This window comes from Crocodylus siamensis, chromosome 6 (assembly GCF_052110815.1).
Source record: "Crocodylus siamensis isolate JL-2025a chromosome 6, ASM5211081v1, whole genome shotgun sequence".
Classification (NCBI taxonomy): Eukaryota; Metazoa; Chordata; order Crocodylia; family Crocodylidae; genus Crocodylus; species Crocodylus siamensis.
In genome coordinates this window covers 48,787,195-48,805,088 of record NC_143400.1, presented here as the reverse complement: position 1 = coordinate 48,805,088, position 17,894 = coordinate 48,787,195, and the positions used below count along the sequence as shown (strand labels likewise).

At 45.3% G+C, this 17,894-nt stretch overlaps 2 protein-coding genes across 2 annotated transcripts; both read left to right on the top strand.

The window, feature by feature from the left end:
- The first annotated feature begins 5,713 nt into the window (after positions 1-5,713).
- LOC149862763 (olfactory receptor 12D1-like) lies at positions 5,714-6,655 on the top strand. Its single transcript, XM_090053106.1, has one exon. It carries the CDS (start codon positions 5,714-5,716, stop codon positions 6,653-6,655), a length of 942 nt encoding a protein of 313 aa, XP_089909232.1.
- A 5,343-nt stretch (positions 6,656-11,998) lies between these two features.
- On the top strand, positions 11,999-12,844 carry LOC149862762 (olfactory receptor 11A1-like). The gene has a single exon (XM_090052697.1). The coding sequence runs from the start codon at positions 11,999-12,001 to the stop codon at positions 12,842-12,844; it is 846 nt and encodes a 281-aa protein (XP_089908823.1).
- The last annotated feature ends 5,050 nt before the right edge of the window (positions 12,845-17,894 follow it).

The following is a 17,894-nucleotide window of genomic DNA, read 5'->3' as shown; positions in this document are numbered from 1 at the left end:
GAACTTAAGTGCATAAAAATTATTCAGTCTACCATGTCTGAGCTCATGAGGGAGAAAAAAAAAAGATGTCTACTGGAACATCATATTAGCTTTAAGACTAAGTCACAAAAACAATGAGCAGGAAGAGGGGGCCCTCCTGACCTTTTGAATTAGTTTTTTTTTCCCCCCTGGGCTCAAGCAAAGTAGAATAAAATAAAACTTGGGTGACTAAATCTACTTAGGTATCTATTAAGTAGAATAGGATATGATTTTGAAGCTTTAAAAGAATCACTAAGTACCATAAGACTGGTACTAACATGGCAAAAGTTGGCAGAGACTCAACTGGCCAGGAATAGACTCAAGGTAGTCTTACCTCCTTCTTCTCCATTAGCTTATGGTGCCAGAGTCTTTGGCAGTGGGCACCATGCAGAATTGGCAGATGAAGTTCAGTGCTGCTGGGTAGAGATATCACTTCATTTTTTTGCCATGGATAAATGAAGTAAAAACTCTGACATCAGCAACGAACTCTGCTGCTCTACAGAACTACAATTCCTAGAGTGCCCTACACTTTGAGATACACACTGCTTCACCACCATTGCCAGAGTTACCAACCCAAAACATTTTGTTTCTTTACTAACAATCTCCAAACTTTTTCCTGACAACCCTTGTTTTGACTGACATATATTTCACATGATGTAAATGAAACCTTTCTGCCAACCCTGGACAGCGTTATTCCCACTGGTTCCTCCTCTCTTCCTAGTCCTCTAAGGAGCAGGTGTTGGGAAGGAGAACACACCCATCTGTCATTGCTGCTGTTGCTATCCTCAGAGGATCCATACCCCACACCGCCTGTCTGCAGTGGACAGCAGCAGCTCTGAATCTTCCTCTGCCCCTTGGTAATTGGAGAGATCAGCAGTGGCAGGTGGGATATGAAGGGGAGTGTAATAATTATTCATCTTCTAGCTTTCTCTGTATGATGATCATCTCTTTAGGGATCTAAGGCTTTTTTGTTTACATACAAAGAGGTCTCTAGGGGTTCATGGGCTCTGGCTCTCAAGAGCTTTCAGAACAGATAAAAATTATTTGTTGTTGCAGGGTTCTGCATGCATTTCAGAACAACTCATGTTTGTGCCTTGCTTCCCATTTAACAAGATGGAACACCCTGACATTTTCCCAGTCATTTTACTTTTGCTTTCTATAATTTTTACTTTTTATTTATAACTTCTTTTACCCAAGGGAAGATTCATCAGAAACAGGTAAGGGCTAGAAGTTTGGTCTTCCGAATTTATAAACCTAAGTAGGACAATTGGTGTTGTTTTCTCACATTATCAATATATCTTTTTTCACCTTTCTTCCTTTCTTCTTTCTGTCATATACACTTAAAAATAAAGAATTCAAAGAGGCTGCACTACCTAATTGAGTACAGTGATGAGGGTGACAAGGATATGGGGAAAATGTTTGGTCTTGTCAGACTTACAAACATTTTTTAAAGATGACGTTCAAGGAGTGGCTATGGTAGCATTTTCCAAAAGAGATTAAGTAATTTTGGAACAACATTTGCACTGAATTTCAGTATAAATTAGGAATCGTATTACCTTAATATTGCTTGGAAAGGCTAACCAAAGTATAAAACTAAGGGTAGGGCAGTGTGTGCAACTTGCCACAGCAAGTGACAACATAGTGCCTATTATGACTGCGATTTTTCAATAGAGCTAAGAAGTCAGGCAACCAAACTGCACTGGCAATCAAAGGACAATAAATAATAAAATATTTCATAATCATTAGTAGCATCAAGAATAGCATTTTGGGGTCCTTTAATGGCCATTGAGATGTCACAAAAAACTTACAATTTGAGACTCATCTAAAGATCTAGATTTGATAATTACATGGTGTCTAAGTTCCAAAAATACCACTTAGGCAAAGATTGGCATTCTATTCCTGGGCTTGTGATCCTCCATGAATGGATGGCAATGCATATGCATATGTATTGCCAACCTGTATTACCTTATCCTAGCCTCGATGACATTAGAAGTAGCATAACACTTTCCATCTAATTTCTCTCTTGCTACCAACAACCACAATAAAATAGTATCTTCCATAAAAAATCGTAGATTTCACAAATCCTTTACACTGTGCTTTGTTCTGAGTGAGTCTGCTTTTTGAGATAGGCTTAATTTTTGCTTTAAATTTTTATATATTATTAATTTCCCCAAGCTTTCTCTGACTGCATATTTCAGTTGGTTATGCTTTAATATAGTAGAAGGTGTCTGGTTAGAAAGTTGCAAGGGTTTGCTTTTGCTAAGCAGTATGGGTAGTGAGTAATCTTGGTAATGGCTACCAAGAGGCATTTTGCTGCAAAGGTATTTCTTTTTTTTTTTCAAAATGGATTTTTCTCTGGATTCATCTGGTCTCCTAAGAAAGGTTGTGAGTTTACAGTACTACTTAAGTCTTATGCAGCATTTCACTTCAGTTGATCTCAAAACTAGTTATAAAGCATGCAAGCAGATAAGGATTCCCCTCCTTACCCCCCGGTAGGAAAACTGAGGCTAACTGAGAAATCACATTAGCAAGCTAATATCAGAGCCACAACTAGAACAATATTTTTTGTTGAATGCCCTTCTATTCCATTAACCACTGAACTACACAGCCATAGCTAAAAAGCTCACATTTTGAATGGTTTGATAAATCACAGTAAGAGCCCACTGAAAACCTGCAGCACGTATCGGAAGAGAAAGATTAACATATACTGGCAAAAGAATCTTTCAGATACATTCTGTTGTCCCCGTGTAGTTTTAATTCCCATTGTTTTCTAATCTAGAGAACCCATTTGCTTCAGCTCTGAGCTTGGCTCTTATCTTTTGAAGTCCCTGGTTCACTCTTTTTGTTGTGATCAAGAAGGTGACCATCATACCAGCTCTTGTCTTGTTAGGAACAAGTAGTTCACATCAAGAATTCAGTCAGCCCAGGGACATTTTTCCCTTTGTAAGCAAGTAGTAGGAATGGTTTACCAGTGGGGCAATTTGAAGCATCACTCATTTCCTCAAGAATGACTGCTTTCTTGGCACTCCATAGCAGGGTCCTTATATGTGGCTTCTGGAAAAAATGCTGCCTCAGGTGATGAAACATGGCCAAAGGAATCAAAGACTCCATTCTTTCTCTCTGTAAGGTCCTCCTGTTTTAATGGCTTTGGCACTCAACAGAGAGTCAGGTGATTATTTCTAGTAGTCACCTACTGATCTCAATCACATCTGGAAATTCAAGACAGTAGGCACTTTACTTATACATACAGGAATTCAGCCCTTGCCCTGACAAAAACACAAGACTGCTTGAGAGGGGATATAGAAGCATATGGAAGAGCTTATGGAGAAAAAATATCAAGCTTACATTCACACAGCAGGTCAGAAGCTGGAAGGGGACTGAAGTTCAGTTCTGACTTCCAGTGGGATTCCTGAAGTGCAGCAGCAAAAACATGCTCTGTATTAGGGCTGTGCAAAGCTTTGGTTGCTGATTTGATTTGGTGGAGATTCGGACTGATTCAGCGGCTGAATCTCCAAATCCAAATTGAATCAGGAGAGCCTTTCATCTTTCTGAATTGAATTAAAGCCCTCCAAATCAATTCAGAGAAATTCAGAGAGATTAAATTATTTGGAAATAGATACAGCTTTAAATGTTTTTTCTACGTACTTCAAGGTACCAGGTGGCTCATGAACACTGAGATAGTGGGGTGAATGGAGCATTGCACGGGAGCATTGGGGGGTCCCTGGCACACTTGGCAGCAGACCCGGAAGTGGATCAGAATCACTTCCATTCCACTTTTAGGTCTGCTGGGGAGTGTGATGGGGACCCTCCACCCCTGCTTCCTGGCATGCTGACTGGTGCCTCCTGGATCTGGGGGGCACCTGGGGTCTCCCCACAGCTGATTGTCAAGATGGGAGGGCAAAAGGGGGGGTCTCCCGTGTGCTTGGTGGCAGACCAAGAATGGACCATAAGTACTTCTGGTCCACTTCTGGGTCCACTGCTGAGCATGTGAGGGGTATCCCCATACTCCTGTGGGATGCACCATCCATCCCACCATTGCAGCATTCATGAGCCATGAGTATGTTGAGGTATATAGGAAAAACATTTAAAGCTGGGTCTATGGCCGAATTGTTTGATTCTCTGAATCAACATCAAATCTTCATATTGAGATTCAGCTGATCCAAATCAACAAACCGAATCACTGTCCCTCATTCAGGTCACATCTGAATCTGAATTGAATATGGCCCCTTTATAGACACCTCAACCCTGTATCATAGACTCCCTGTCCAAAACTATTTGTCTGGATAGAATCTTGAAAGCAAGCTTCATGAAGGCTAGGTGTTTCTAAGAGCTGTGGAGGAGCAGCTTTGCCATTCAGATTTTCCTCAAAAATTCACCAGAGGGACAGATGCAATCATACTGAGAAATTGGGGATTTCATTAACATATATTAACTTAGAGGACACAGTGGGTTAAAAGACATGTTATAGCTTCTATAGCTAAGAGGACACAAGAGAGTGATATGGTAAGGATCACATTTGACCCTTTGAACTCCTAACCCAAATGACCAGTTGCTACCTATGTCATTTGAAGGCAGCCATCTGTCCATATAAAGACAGAATCTTAAATTTAGACTTCTGAATCTAGACCAATATTCTAACAATACTGACCTGCCTTTATACCCTTTATAGGAACTAGTAGAGAGAGACAAATAATTGAATTAACTTACATTCCTAACTGTTTCAGAAGTCTCAGGTACTCCCTGCTGTGTTGCAGACATTGGGTTAGAAAAATAATTTGTTGCTTTGAAATGTTTGCCTTTCATTGTGCCCCCAGTAAGCAGTCATGTTGATTAGGATCCTTCTACAACACTATATTTTCTCATATGCAACATGCATCTTTCCTCCCCCAAATCAGTCCCCTTCCTCCCCAAATTGTGGTGTGTGTTTTAAGTAGGGAAGCTGTTTTCTTACCTGGAAAGGAAGAACACCTGGAGACACTACCTGACAGGGACGTGCGAAGATTGTTGTCAAAATGGTAGGGTATTGTGTTAATCCACTCATAGCCATGGCTATTGAGTGACCCTGAGGCTTGTACTTATGGCAGCAAGTAATCTGTTAGTAACATCTTGATCAGGCTTGTGATATGGAAAGATTTATTTACATGAACTTATATGAAGAGCTACTTACAGTAAAGAACTAACAGTCTTGCTCCTACTGTTGCAAGAGTCTAGGGCCTAACCTTGGGTGACAGAGTAAGACCTCCTGGGAGCACAGAGTGTCCAAGAAATGTGGGATCTCAGGAGGCAGTCTTCAGTGAGCTTCCTAGACACCATGTTTCCAGGAAGACTCGCTGCATGTCACATAATTAGACACGGCTCTGAAAAACAAGTTTTATTCTATATTCCACCTTGCAAATACAAGGTGTGCATTTTATTTGGGGGCATGTTATATGCAAGAAAATACGATTCTATAGATAGATGGATGGACATGTATGGTAAGAGCTGGATAATAAATAGCTGGATAGAGGTGAACACACAGCAGTCAATGGAAGGGTAGAAGAGTTTGTAGGGTGAATGCTAATATGATAGGTAGGAAAGATAATGCAATGAGATTATATCCAATTAGGGTGAATTACTGAATTTCCAAATAGGCTGGATCTCCAGTTTTCATTTGGAAAAAAATCGCTCTCCTTTTTTTTTTCTTCCTTTCACAGTGATGCAAAACCAGACAGTGGTGAATGAGTTTATCCTCTTGGGCCTAACCGACCTCCAGGGACAGCAGTGTTTTCTTTTTGCTCTCTTCCTACTACTCTACATAGCCAGTCTTCTGGGGAATGGTGTCATTGTGACAGTGGCAAGAGCTGAGGCCCGACTTCACACCCCCATGTACTTCTTCCTAGGCAACCTCTCCTGCTTGGACATCTTCTATTCTTCAGTCACTGTGCCCAAGATGCTGGCTGTCTTCATTTCAGGGGACCATGGCATTTCTTTCACTGGTTGCATGGCTCAGCTCCATTTTTTCCACTTCCTGGGCAGCAGTGAGGCTGTGCTGCTGGCTGTCATGGCTTATGACCGTTATGTGGCTATCTGCAATCCACTACGCTACATGCTTGTCATGAGCCAAAAAACCTGTCTTCTGCTGGCAGTAGTTACTTGGACCACTGGCTTCCTGCATGCCCTGATACACTCAGTTATGACCTCTCAACTAGACTTCTGTGGTCCCAATCATATCCACCATTTTTTCTGTGACATCAAGCCCCTGCTGAGTTTGGCTTGTGGTAGCACCCACCTCAACCTGAGCCTTCTGAACATTATCACTGGAGGCATTGTGGTGTGCCCTTTTTGCCTCACACTCCTCTCTTACCTCTACATCATCTCCTTTCTCCTCCTGAAGATACATGCTCAGGAAAGCAGAAGAAAAGCCTTCTCCACCTGTGCTTCTCACCTCACAGTGGTGTCTCTTTTCTATGGGGCAGCCATTTTGACCTATGTACCTCGTTCTTCAGGAAATTCTCCTAAATGGGACATGTTTATCATCCTTATCTACAGTGTGGTCACTCCTGTTCTGAACCCTGTAATCTACACCCTAAGAAACCAAGAGGTTAAATCTGCCCTAAGAAAAACTCTTCAAGGGAAAATCTTTCTTGAAAAGTTATGAATAAATAATACTTTTAAACTCTTTCTGTGTTATTGACAAGAGAGGTAGGCAAATACAGTATAAAGGACTATTATGCACAGGGTAATGGTAAATACAGTGAAAGGGACCACTGGTTAGTTAGCAACTGAGAGTTTAACCTAAAGACCAGTGTGCACCAGACGCAGGAAAATGTAATGCTCCCAGTTTTTGTGCAATGGTATTCAGGGCACAAAATAATGGTCTGTCAAGTTTCTGAAATACTCTGTTCCTGCTTCAGACTTAGTAACAGATGAGAGCAATATGCTGGCCAGTCTGTTTTTTCCACTTCTTGATACCACATCACAACATTTCCCAGTTAGGACTTGGAAGAAGGCAGCTGTAAGAGACAGCTGTGCTTTAAGGAGTTCCCACACAGTATCATTATGCTCAGGAGGGTACTTTCCAAGTATTTTCCCAATGAGTGTTGCACTCTAAACAGTATTTGGCCACTAATGCAGAGCAAGTTGTAGTGGACCAACTAACAAGTACAGATGGACATGAACAAATGATCTAGCAAGACTTTTTCATTTCTAATTTCTGTCATTTGTGATATCTTCTATGGAAAATGGAGAGGAACACACTCTGAACCAGAGGCCCAGGAGTCTAAAATGTCAGTGTGATCTGTGGAATCCTAATCGCTACCAGATTACAAAACTGAAGCATTTAAATTCATCTTTAACATAATGAGGTCCTTCCATATACTAAAAATAACATTGTGATGTCTTTGGGTGCCTAAATTTAGTGGGATAGTTAAAAGCATACTCAGGGCATCTTGAGGGAGCTTTTTAAAGCTCTGGGTGGGACACAGCTTTTGAAAGCCCTTTCTTTAAAAAAGGGCTGTGTGAGGGTATTACCTCAAGTCAAACATAAATCTAAGGTGGCTTGGATATTCCTCTGTCTAATCACTTCTTACTGTTGCTATGGTACGTTCTGACTCTGGCCTGCCACATCTTTAAATTTCTTTAATGTTATTAGTTGTAAAGTGTTTTTTGTGTCCTACTATAATTTGCCACTGGCAACTTCTGCTGGGATTTCTTCCAGGGCTCCAACCTCCCCCACACGCCATGTCCTACTGCCACCCAGATGTTCCATCACCAATTGAAATCATAGACTTTCTTAAGCGAGACAACTTTTTTTTTTTTATTGTAGGCTTTATCTGTGTATGTCTCTCTAACTCAGAAGAAAAAAGATCCTCTGACTTCCACCTGCATCAGGTAAGTCTTGCATATCGTCATGGTTGGGCCTGATGGCCCCACTCTCAAGGTGCCCTACCCAAAATTGTAAATTAAATAGTTAAAAAAAACAAAAGAGCCCTTTCTGGGGTTTGTAATCCTGGGGTTTATTCCCTTCTCTCAGTGTCTCAACCTGTCGCTTCTCTGACCATTTGTACCACCCTTTTCGCTGGGCTCCAGCTGCAGTCTGTGGCCTTAATACTGTCCCTTTAAGTGTTTTGGGTGGAGTCGTAGCCCCTCTGACACCCTCACTCTGCAGACCCACTGATAGTCCTACTTATCTCACTTACCATTTAACTGAAGAGAAAGAAAGAAAAATAAACCCAGCATCTGCTGGAACCTTCTAGTAGCAGCTGCTTCTCCCGTGGCGTGCTTATCTCAGGTGGAGCTCTCCCGCCACTTGCACCATGCCTCTCAGCGGCATCCCTTCAGCTGCAGTCTCACAGCTCAGTAGAGCATGGCCGAGGTTCCTTCCCATCTCAGAGCCGGTTCTTGGGGATCCACCCCCTCTCACCCGCTGTCCCGGGCTTCCCCTTCTATACCCCTCTGCCCTCGGGTCAAGGGTAGAATACAGAAGGTGGTGATTTTAACAAAGCTGAGAGTCTTTCATATTAAGAATTCAAGAGGTCTGTTCTGTCAGTGACACACCCACACCCACACTCCCACAGCAAGATAACATAGATCACTGCTGTTTCACTGGTATCTAAGGTAGCATCATAGTTTGTGAGGGAAAATGCTCAACCTTACTGTACTGCAAACTTTTGAAAAATGAAAATCCCAGCAAAAGGTACCAATATTTTTGTTCTGGTCTCACATACTGTTGATTCAACAGTCCTATATGTGTTTCACTCCTTAGCATGTTTGGGCGAATTTAAATAGTTTAAAAGGCATATGGTCATTTTATACTCCTCCCCCACACCCTGCTCCCTCAGCAAGATAACATAGATCACTGCTGTTTCATTGCCATACCCTGTTCCAAAGTACCAGGGCTAAAGGGAAATCAAGGGAAGTTGGGGACAACATTATGATTGATGAGAAACTGTCTGGAGTTGGCTGCCATGTGACTGAAAATCTCTAGATATGTTATTGGTGGTGATGGGACATGAGTTGTGGTACCTAAAATGGAGATGGCTTTCAGCAACTTAAATTGGAGTAGTTGGCAGGAAGTTAGCTGAAGACACCCAGAAAGGGGAGATAAAGGTGAGGTGATTAAAGAGACCTATGTGTCTAGGGAAGAAGGTATTTGGAGAAGTGAGTATGTTATGAGTGGGTGAGTGGAAACTGGTATGCTGTACCTGGGATATCCCAGGTAGGAGACTTGGTAGGTAGTGGGTGGGAGCTAGGTGAAGGTGTCCAGGGCTTAGTTGGGTATATCAGGGCTGGAGGAGCTGGTGTTGTGTTGCTGAGGTGATCTGATCTGGGGGGCATCTGGATGGCAGTGCCTTTGGGGATTAAGCTTAGAGTAAGTTTTTGAGAGAAGATCTCTTGAAGTGAAGGTTGGGGGCATTAGGAGGGGAGCCATCACAACACTTCCTGGTGGTGGTAGCAGCAGCAGCAGCAGTAGTCTCACACCATTCCTGTATTCCAAATGAGCTGCAGAGAGATGTGGTAAGGATTATCAAATGATTGAACATCAGCCTGAGTGTTAGGGAGGTTTCAGCTCTATTTCAGTTCACAGCTCTACTGAAGATTTGACTTTGGGCAACTAAGACTGTAACTTACAACCCCCCCCCAAAAAAACCAAAACCCACCCATAAAAGGGAACAGTAAAAATAATTTCAGTGACTGGGTCTTACTGAGATTTTTAAACTAGCCTTCTCTTTTTATGATCATAGTGGAAAGCACCTGAGGGAGTCTGGCCCACAGCTTCACTGAAATCCAATGAGAGCTGGGTGCCTAGTTATTTATTTTCCTTTGGAAATTTCACACCAGTTAACTGATCATGATATCAAAGTTTCCATTTACTCTTAGTCTCCCTTGTATAATGTTTGGCAAAACTAGAATAATTTTCAAATTGTCAGTGGAGATGTATTGCTAGAGAGATTTTGAAAGCTGCCTAGAGGATTTGGATCCCTAAACCCTATTAATTTCTAATAATGTTCAGGGTGTCCATGTTCCTCAGGTGGCATTGAAAATATTAGCCTAGGGGAGTCTTGTTGGTATTAGGTGAGATCAACATCATGTTGATGCTTAACCAACATCCTAGTGTTTTCATATATACCATGGAGCTAACACAACCAAAGTGCAATTATAAAGGAGGATGATTTAGTTAGTTTATAGGGTGCATCTCTACTCTGCCTTCTGCCTGACTTCAGGCTAACTATCTCATTAACAAGAAAATATATATTTTTTTGTAATACTGCCTGAAGGAGGTAGGTGCTGAGCTTCCAAGTATTTCCAAGGAGTGCCTATGAATATTCCACCCAGATGCTTAACAGGAAAGCACATGAAACCTCAGTGTGAATTATCATGCCTACTTTGAATTATCAAAGCCTTTGAATTATCATGCTTTTGAATTATCAAAGTTGCCTTCTTTCCAACTTTAATCAATGATTTTTTGTACAGCTGTAATCCTGAAGCAGAAGAATGAATATTCCATATGAATGTTTAATTATGAGCATCATAATTCTGAGTATTCTTACTGTTCTTATAAGTGTCTATTCCTAGTGCAAATGACACCAATAAATTCTTTGCTTAGGCCATATCTTATGGCAGTTTCATTTGATGATTTTGCATTGCTTTAAAGAAAAGTTTTCTAATTCTTCTAATGTTTTACTGGAACATATGCTTAAGTCAAATGCAAATCAGCAATTCAGCTCAATAGAGAGACAACTTTATGAAAAAGCATGGCTTATGACATACAGTAGGGCAGACTATGTGGTCTAATGATCTCTTCTGACACTGACCTTATGGGCCAGATTCTATTCCACCTCTATGGTGCCTAAATGGGCTTTGGACCACAAGTCAGATTTCATCCCATTGTTCAAGCCCCTGAAAATGCCTTCATGCATCCAATTTTTTAACATGCTATCAACTTAGCATTAAGGCTAAGTCATAAAAAATTAGTAGGATAAAGAACTAGCCACCTTGTTTGTATTAACTGTGTTTTCTGTTTTGACACACTTAATAAGTAAAATTGGATTTAGACATATTTGTCTACAAAAGTTTTGGGTTTCTTAAAATATCTGTTCCACTTAGTAAAAACCACCACAAATGACTTCTTGCGATGGAGGATTAAGAATCAAAACTGATTTTTTCCCTTTTACAAACAAGAGGGATTAATTTACCCATTGCAAGAAACTGAAAAGGGTTATTTTAGCTTGAAAACATATCTAAGAAAAATTCCACAAGCACAGGCATTTTTTATGAAAACCTATTTTTTTAAAACCATCCTTTGTTCATTTTTTTAAAGCCTCAATGTTTGTTTGTTGTTGTTTTACTTTGATTTAATTTGCTTTAAGATGTTTTCAAAGTCTCTCTATAAGGTGACCTCAGCATGTATAAAAAAAGAAGCAAAGTGGTGCTGAGGGAAATTGTTACTGTGGAGCTTTTCAGGTTACTCAGGTTTACACTTTGAGTGAAAGTCAAGATAAATTATTCTTCTAAATCACTTAGGTCATTTTGAAAATCCCACCTTAATAAATGTGTATGTATACATTTATTTCAGATTAAGAGAATGTTATTTTTATTTTAAGTCCTCTCTAGTTGACTTAAAGTAAGATCAAAGAAGCCACTCTTAAAAATATGCACACAGAGCTTTCAAAAGTTTAGCTAAATCAGTTTACATTCATGTCTTAAGGCACCATTGACTTTCAATGCGTGTTGAACACCTAAGTCTCTCAGACCCCTTAAACATTTCCAGCCTCAAAGCACGGAAAGACCTATTCACAGAGACATGCTATGCCATCCACTAATTGCTCATTAGAGTTGTGACCCTCTCTAACATTCTTGTGATCACTTAATGTGTGGATGATTTGCTTCTGTGTAGGCACTGCTTTTGGAAATTTTAGGCAGAACCAATAAGACTCTAATCTTCGAGATCACTCTGCTTGGATTCAGGAACCTCCATCCACCACAGATCCTGCTTTTGTCCATGGCATTTTCCATGATCGACATTGTGACAGTGGTTGAGAATATCCTTATTGTAACAATAATTGTGGCAGAGCCACAGCTCCACACCCCTGTGTATTTCTTCTTGGCTAACCTGTCCTGCTTAGAGACATGCTATACAACAAACATCATCCCTGCTATGATCTCAGGCTTTTTGATGGAAGGGAAACACTTTTCCATCAATGGATGCTTACTCCAGGCTTATTTTTGGGGCTGCCTTGGAGCTACAGAGTGTTTCCTTTCAGTAGAAATGGCTTATGATAGATACTTAGCAATATGCTACCCACTTCACTACACCATCCTCATGAACCACTCAGTGTGTATCCAGCTTGCCATTGGTACATGGCTTGGCACTTTTATAAGCATTGGTATGGTTTTATACCTAGTCTCCAAGGTACTTTTCTGTGGTTCCCAAGTAGTGGATCATTTTTTCTGTGGCTCAACAGTGCTGTTGAAACTGGCCTGCACTAATACTGAGTGGATTGGCAACGTCTTATTCTTCATAGCCCTCATTGTTACTCTCATCCCATTTTTGTTAACAGCAGCATCTTATATACCAACCCTCTCTACAGTCCTGAGGATTCCCTCCAGCAGTGGGAGGCAAAAGACCTTTTCTACTTGTTCCTCTCATCTCACTGTTGTCACCCTATTCTATGGGACACTTATTATCACGTATGTTGCACCATCATCCAACTGGTCTCCTGGTATTAAGAAAGGTCTAAGTCTTATCTACACTATAGTGACACCAATGTTTAACCCCATCATATACATCCTGAGGAACAAGGAAGTTAAAGAAGCTCTGAGGAAAATGATAAAAAATTCATTGTGAAGATTTTATTTTGTTGATTTTACATAAAACATTACCTCTAAAAAAATAAACTTTGGGCATGATTGCAGTCTCTCTAAAGGTCTGGATATGTCAAAATGTTTGTCTTTCCAACTGATATAGAGTCCAATCAACATTGTGGGTATTGCTTTAGTTCATAGATCTGATAGATTTCATAGACATCAGGGCTCCAAGGGACCTCGGGAGATCATCGAGTCCAGCCCCCTGCCCAAAGGGCAGGAAGTCAGCTGGGGTCATAAGATCCCAGCAAGATAAGCATCCAATTTACTCTTGAAGGTGTTCAATATAGGTGCTTGAACCACCTCCACTGGCAGACTGTTCCAGACCTTGGGGGCTCGGACAGTAAAGAAATTCTTCCTTATGTCCAGCCTGAAACGGTCTTGCAGGAGTTTGTGACCGTTTGACCTAGTCATCCCTTGGGGCGCTCTGGTGAACAAACGTTCCCCCAGATCCTGGTGCTCACCCTTGATAAATTTATAGGTGGCCATCAGATCACCCCTGAGCCGATGTCTCTCAGCCTATCATCGTAAGATCTGTTTTCCTGACCTCTGATCATGCACGTGGCTCTCCTCTGGACTCTCTCAAGCTTCTCCACATCCTTTTTGAATTGTGGAGCCCAAAACTGGACGCAGTACTCCAGCTGCGGCCTCATCAAGGGTGAGTACAAGGGGAGAATGACGTCCCGGGATTTGCTCGAGAAGCATCTATGGATGCAAGCCAGCGTTTTGGTCGCTTTATTAGCCGCGGCATCGCATTGGAGGCTCATGTTCATCTTGTGGTCAATGATGGCCCCCAAGTCTCTTTCTTCTGTAGTGCTATCCAACGTAGCACTGCCGAGCCTATAAGGGTGCTGCAGGTTTTTCCTCCCAAGGTGGAGAACCTTGCATTTTCAGTGTTAAACACCATCAGGTTCTCATCTACCCATTTGCTGAGCTTATCCAGGTCAGCCTGGATCACCCGCCTATCTTCTGGCGTGGATGCTTTGCCCCAAAGTTTGGTGTCACCGGCGAACTTGGCCAGTCCACTCCTGACTCCAATGTCCACATCATTAATGAAGATGTTGAACAGTATGGGTCCCAGGACAGAGCCTTGTGGGACCCCACTGGTCACAGGGCACCACGATGACTGACTACCATCAATTACAACCCTCTGGGTCCGACCACGGAGCCAGTTTCCCAGCCAGTGGATTGTGGTGGAGCCAAGGCCACAACTGGGCAGTTTGGCCAAGAGGTGATCCTGGGATACCAGATCAAAGGCTTTTTTGAAGTCAAGATATATGACATCAATCTCTTCTCCCTCATCCAGGTGATAGGTCACCCGGTAATAGAAGGAAATGAGATTGGTCAAACAAGACCTACCCGCAACAAACCCATGCTGGCTGTCCCTTAGAATGTTAGCCTGGGCCAGTCCCTCAAGGATGGCCTCCTTAATAACCTTTTCTAAGATCTTCCCCAGGATAGAAGTCAGGCTAATGGGCCTGTAGTTAGCCAGATCCACTCTCCTCCCTTTCTTGAAGATCGGCACCACATTGGCCTTCTTCCAGTCTTCGGGCACTACACCAGAGCGCCAGGAGTTTTCAAAGATCCGTGCCAGGGGCTGGGCTATGACGCTCGCCAGCTCCTTGAGTACCCTGGGGTGCAGGTTGTCAGGGCCAGCTGACTTGAAGGTATCCAGCTTCTCAAGGTGTTCCTTCACGAGGTCAGCATTGATGGAGGGTAGGGGATTCCCCTCACCCAGATTTCCCTGTCCCATAGCAGGCATGGGCATCCCGTGTGACTGATGAAAGACTGACGCAAAGTACCTATATAATAGGCTGGCTTTTTCCTGGCCGTCAGTGGTCAGTTGCCCCATCTGGTTTAGCAGGGGTCCAGCATTGCCCTTGCTTTTCCTCCGGCTCCCCACATATCTGAAAAAGGACTTTTTGTTGTCCTTGATGCTTGAAGCTAGTTGGAGTTCAGTTGCAGCCTTGGCTTTCCTGGTTTGCTCCCTGCAGAACCGGACCTGCGCAGAATAATCCTCCTTGGAGGTGAATCCCGTCCTCCACCCTTTGTAGGCTTTCCTTTTTAGCTGCAGGAGGTCTGCTAGGTCCCTGGAGAGCCAAGAGGGCTGCTGTGCCTTCTTGCTGCCTTTCCTACATGTTGGAATAGATTTAGCTTGTGCATTGAGGATCACTTCCTTGAGGAGCAACCACTCTTCTCGAACTCCCCTCTCCCTGGGGTCATGGTCCCTGAGGGCCTGACCGACAAGCCTCTTGAGCTTGTCAAAGTTGGCTTTTCTGAAGTCAAGGCCTTCTGTGTTGCTGACTGACTTGCCAGCTTTATGGCGGATGGTGAAGGTGATCAGCTCGTGGTCGCTGTCACCCAGCTTCCCATCGATCACTAAGTCGCCAATTAGGTCGTCCCCCGTAGCCAGTACCAGGTTGAGCAGCGCTTTGCCTCTCGTCGGCCCATAGACTTCTTGAGTCAGGTAGAGGTCATCCACGCACGAGAGAAAGCTTTGCTACCGCTCGGATTTTGCTGAGTGATCTTCCCACGAGATGTCCGGGTAATTGAAGTCACCCATGACAACCAAGGTCCTGGAGCAAGCGGCCTCAGTCAGTTCCCTGGCGAACTCCTAGTCAAGCTCAGGACTTTGAGAGGGAGGTCTGTAGTAGACTCCCACCGTTGTGTCCCCTGTGCCGTATTCACCACAAATTTTTACCCAGAGGGTCTCTAGCTGTCCATGCTGGTCGCCAACATCAGCTTGCAGGGACATGTAGCTTTCCTTCACATAGAGAGCTACACCCCCACCCCTTTTGTCAACATGATCCCTCCTGTACAGGGTATAGCCCTCTATACCCGTGGTCCAGTCATGGGTGGAGTCCCACCAGGTCTCCGTTATCCCAGTGATGTCATAATTCTTTGCACTGAGCAGGAGGATGAGCTCCTCCTGCTTGTTGCCCAGGCTCCTGGCATTAGTGTACAGGCAGGCAAGTGTGCCCTTGGGGGCTCTTGCCTTGCCCACAGATTGTGCCAGGGCTGGGGCAGGGGTGGGCTCCCTTAAGTGCCTTGGTCTGCTGGCTTTGCAAGGATTGCTCAGCGGGCCAGCAGTGGCAGTAGTCCCCCCATCCTCCACCGGGCTTAGTTTAAAGCCCGGTGGAGCAGGTCAGCCAGCCTGGCTGAGAAGAGCCTCCTCCCTAGGGGGGAGAGGTGGAGGCCATCTTTCCCAGCAACTGGCTGCCTCTCTCGCCAAAGAGCGGGCTGTGGTCATGGAAGCCAAAGCCTTCCCGATGACACCAGCTCCACAGTCTTTGGTTCACTGCGTGGATCCTCCTCTCCCTCCTCAGCCCATAGCCCGAGACTGGGAGGATTGACGAAAACACCACCTGAGCTCCCAGACCCCTAAGCCCCGCTCCCAAATCCTTGTAGCACCTCATTGGTCAAACAAGACCTACCCGCAACAAACCCATGCTGGCTGTCCCTTAGAATGTTAGCCTGGGTGCTCTGAGCCATGTCATTGGTGCCCACGTGAATAAGGAGCATGGGGTAGTGGTCTGTGGGCCAGAGGAGCTGTGGGATCCTCTCCACAATGTCTCGGATGCAGGCCCCCGGGAAGCAGCAGACTTCTCAGGCTAAGAGGTTGGGACGGCAGATTGCCCCCTCAGTCCCCCGCAGGATGGAGTCTCCCACAACAAACACCTTTCGCTTTGTCTTGGGGAGAGCCGGGCCAGTAGCTGCGGTCGAGCCTGGGTTGCCTGCAGGAGCTGGCAACTGCGTAGGCTCTGCTGGGGCTGCAAGAAGTGTGAACCTGTTGCTAAGCTCCGGCGGGGCAGGGGCCTTGGTGCGGCGGGCCTTGGGGCCCTTGACCACCTTGGTCCATGCCCCTGACTGGGCAGAGCAGGAGGTCCCAGAGTCCTCCTTAGTCCTGGAGAGAGACAGTGCTCTACTCTGCGGCTCCCGGGGGAGAAGGGGCTGGCAGTAGGAGTCTATCTCCTGCTCGCAGTCCCTGATGGAGCGCAGTCTCTGGACTGTGGCCTGGAGCTGCTCCAGCTGGTGCGCCAGAGACCCCAGGAGGGAGCAGACCCCGCAAGGGGAGATGGCCATGCTCCCGGGCCCCAGAGCCTGAAAAAGGGACAGGCAGCCCCCGCAGCCAAGAGCCAGGGGCTCCATCTGCATGGAGCCTGGAACCATGGGCTCCGTCTGGGTGGCCATCTCTGAGGTGCCCAATGGGGGTGGGCCGCAAAGCCCGAGGGGACCCTCGGGGTGCGGCGCGTGCCCATCCGTGTCATGCCTCTGGTAGGCTGGCTACGGCTGGGGCTGACTATTCTGGGGGGGGTCGCAGGCAGGGTCTTGTGCCCTCCCACGCCCTCTCCTATGCGAACACCGTGCTAACTCAAGTGCCTGTTTATGCAGCCTGTTCACGCGGCTCCGGTCGCGTGGCTCCCTGGGGGGCTTGGCCAAGTAGGGGTCTGGGCAGGGTCTTGACCCAGCCCGGCTCCAGGCAGCCACCTCGTCCCAGGGAGCGAGGAGTTAACCCCTTCCCACCACAAGCCCGCTTACCTCCGGCTGTGGTGGGTGTCGGCAGGGGGCTCTGCGGTGCTGAGGGGGTGTCTGGGGGGCTTTGTGGGAGCGGGGGCACAGCCGGCTTCACCCGCGCATCTCTCACTGCTCCGGAGCCTAACTGAGCCTTTTTTTTTTTCCCCCTGTTTGGCAGGCCCTTTTAAACTGCACGCATGCGTAGTGGGCCTGCCGTTGGGGAACGCTGGTTTCTCAGGCCGGGGGGGGCCCGCCCGGGATTTGGGAGGCCTTGCCCTACAGGAGGGGGACTGGTGAGTACCCCACTCCTTCTCTCTCCCCCTGGGGGGCTGGGCCAAGTAGGGGCGTGGGTGGGGGCTTGACCCGGCCCGGCTCCAGGCAGCCGCCTCGTCCCAGGGAGCGAGGAGTTAACCCCTTCCCACCACGAGCCCGCTTACCTCCAGTATGCTGGGGGTCGGCAGGGGGCTCTGCGGCTGCTGAGGGGGTGTCTGGGGGGCTTTGGGGGAGCGGGGCCGCAG

Bases quoted from the DNA above. Each gene is read 5' to 3' on its own strand.
- LOC149862763 (XM_090053106.1), top strand. From the start codon at position 5,714: ATGCAAAACCAGACAGTGGTGAATGAGTTTATCCTCTTGGGCCTAACC.
- LOC149862762 (XM_090052697.1), top strand. From the start codon at position 11,999: ATGGCATTTTCCATGATCGACATTGTGACAGTGGTTGAGAATATCCTT.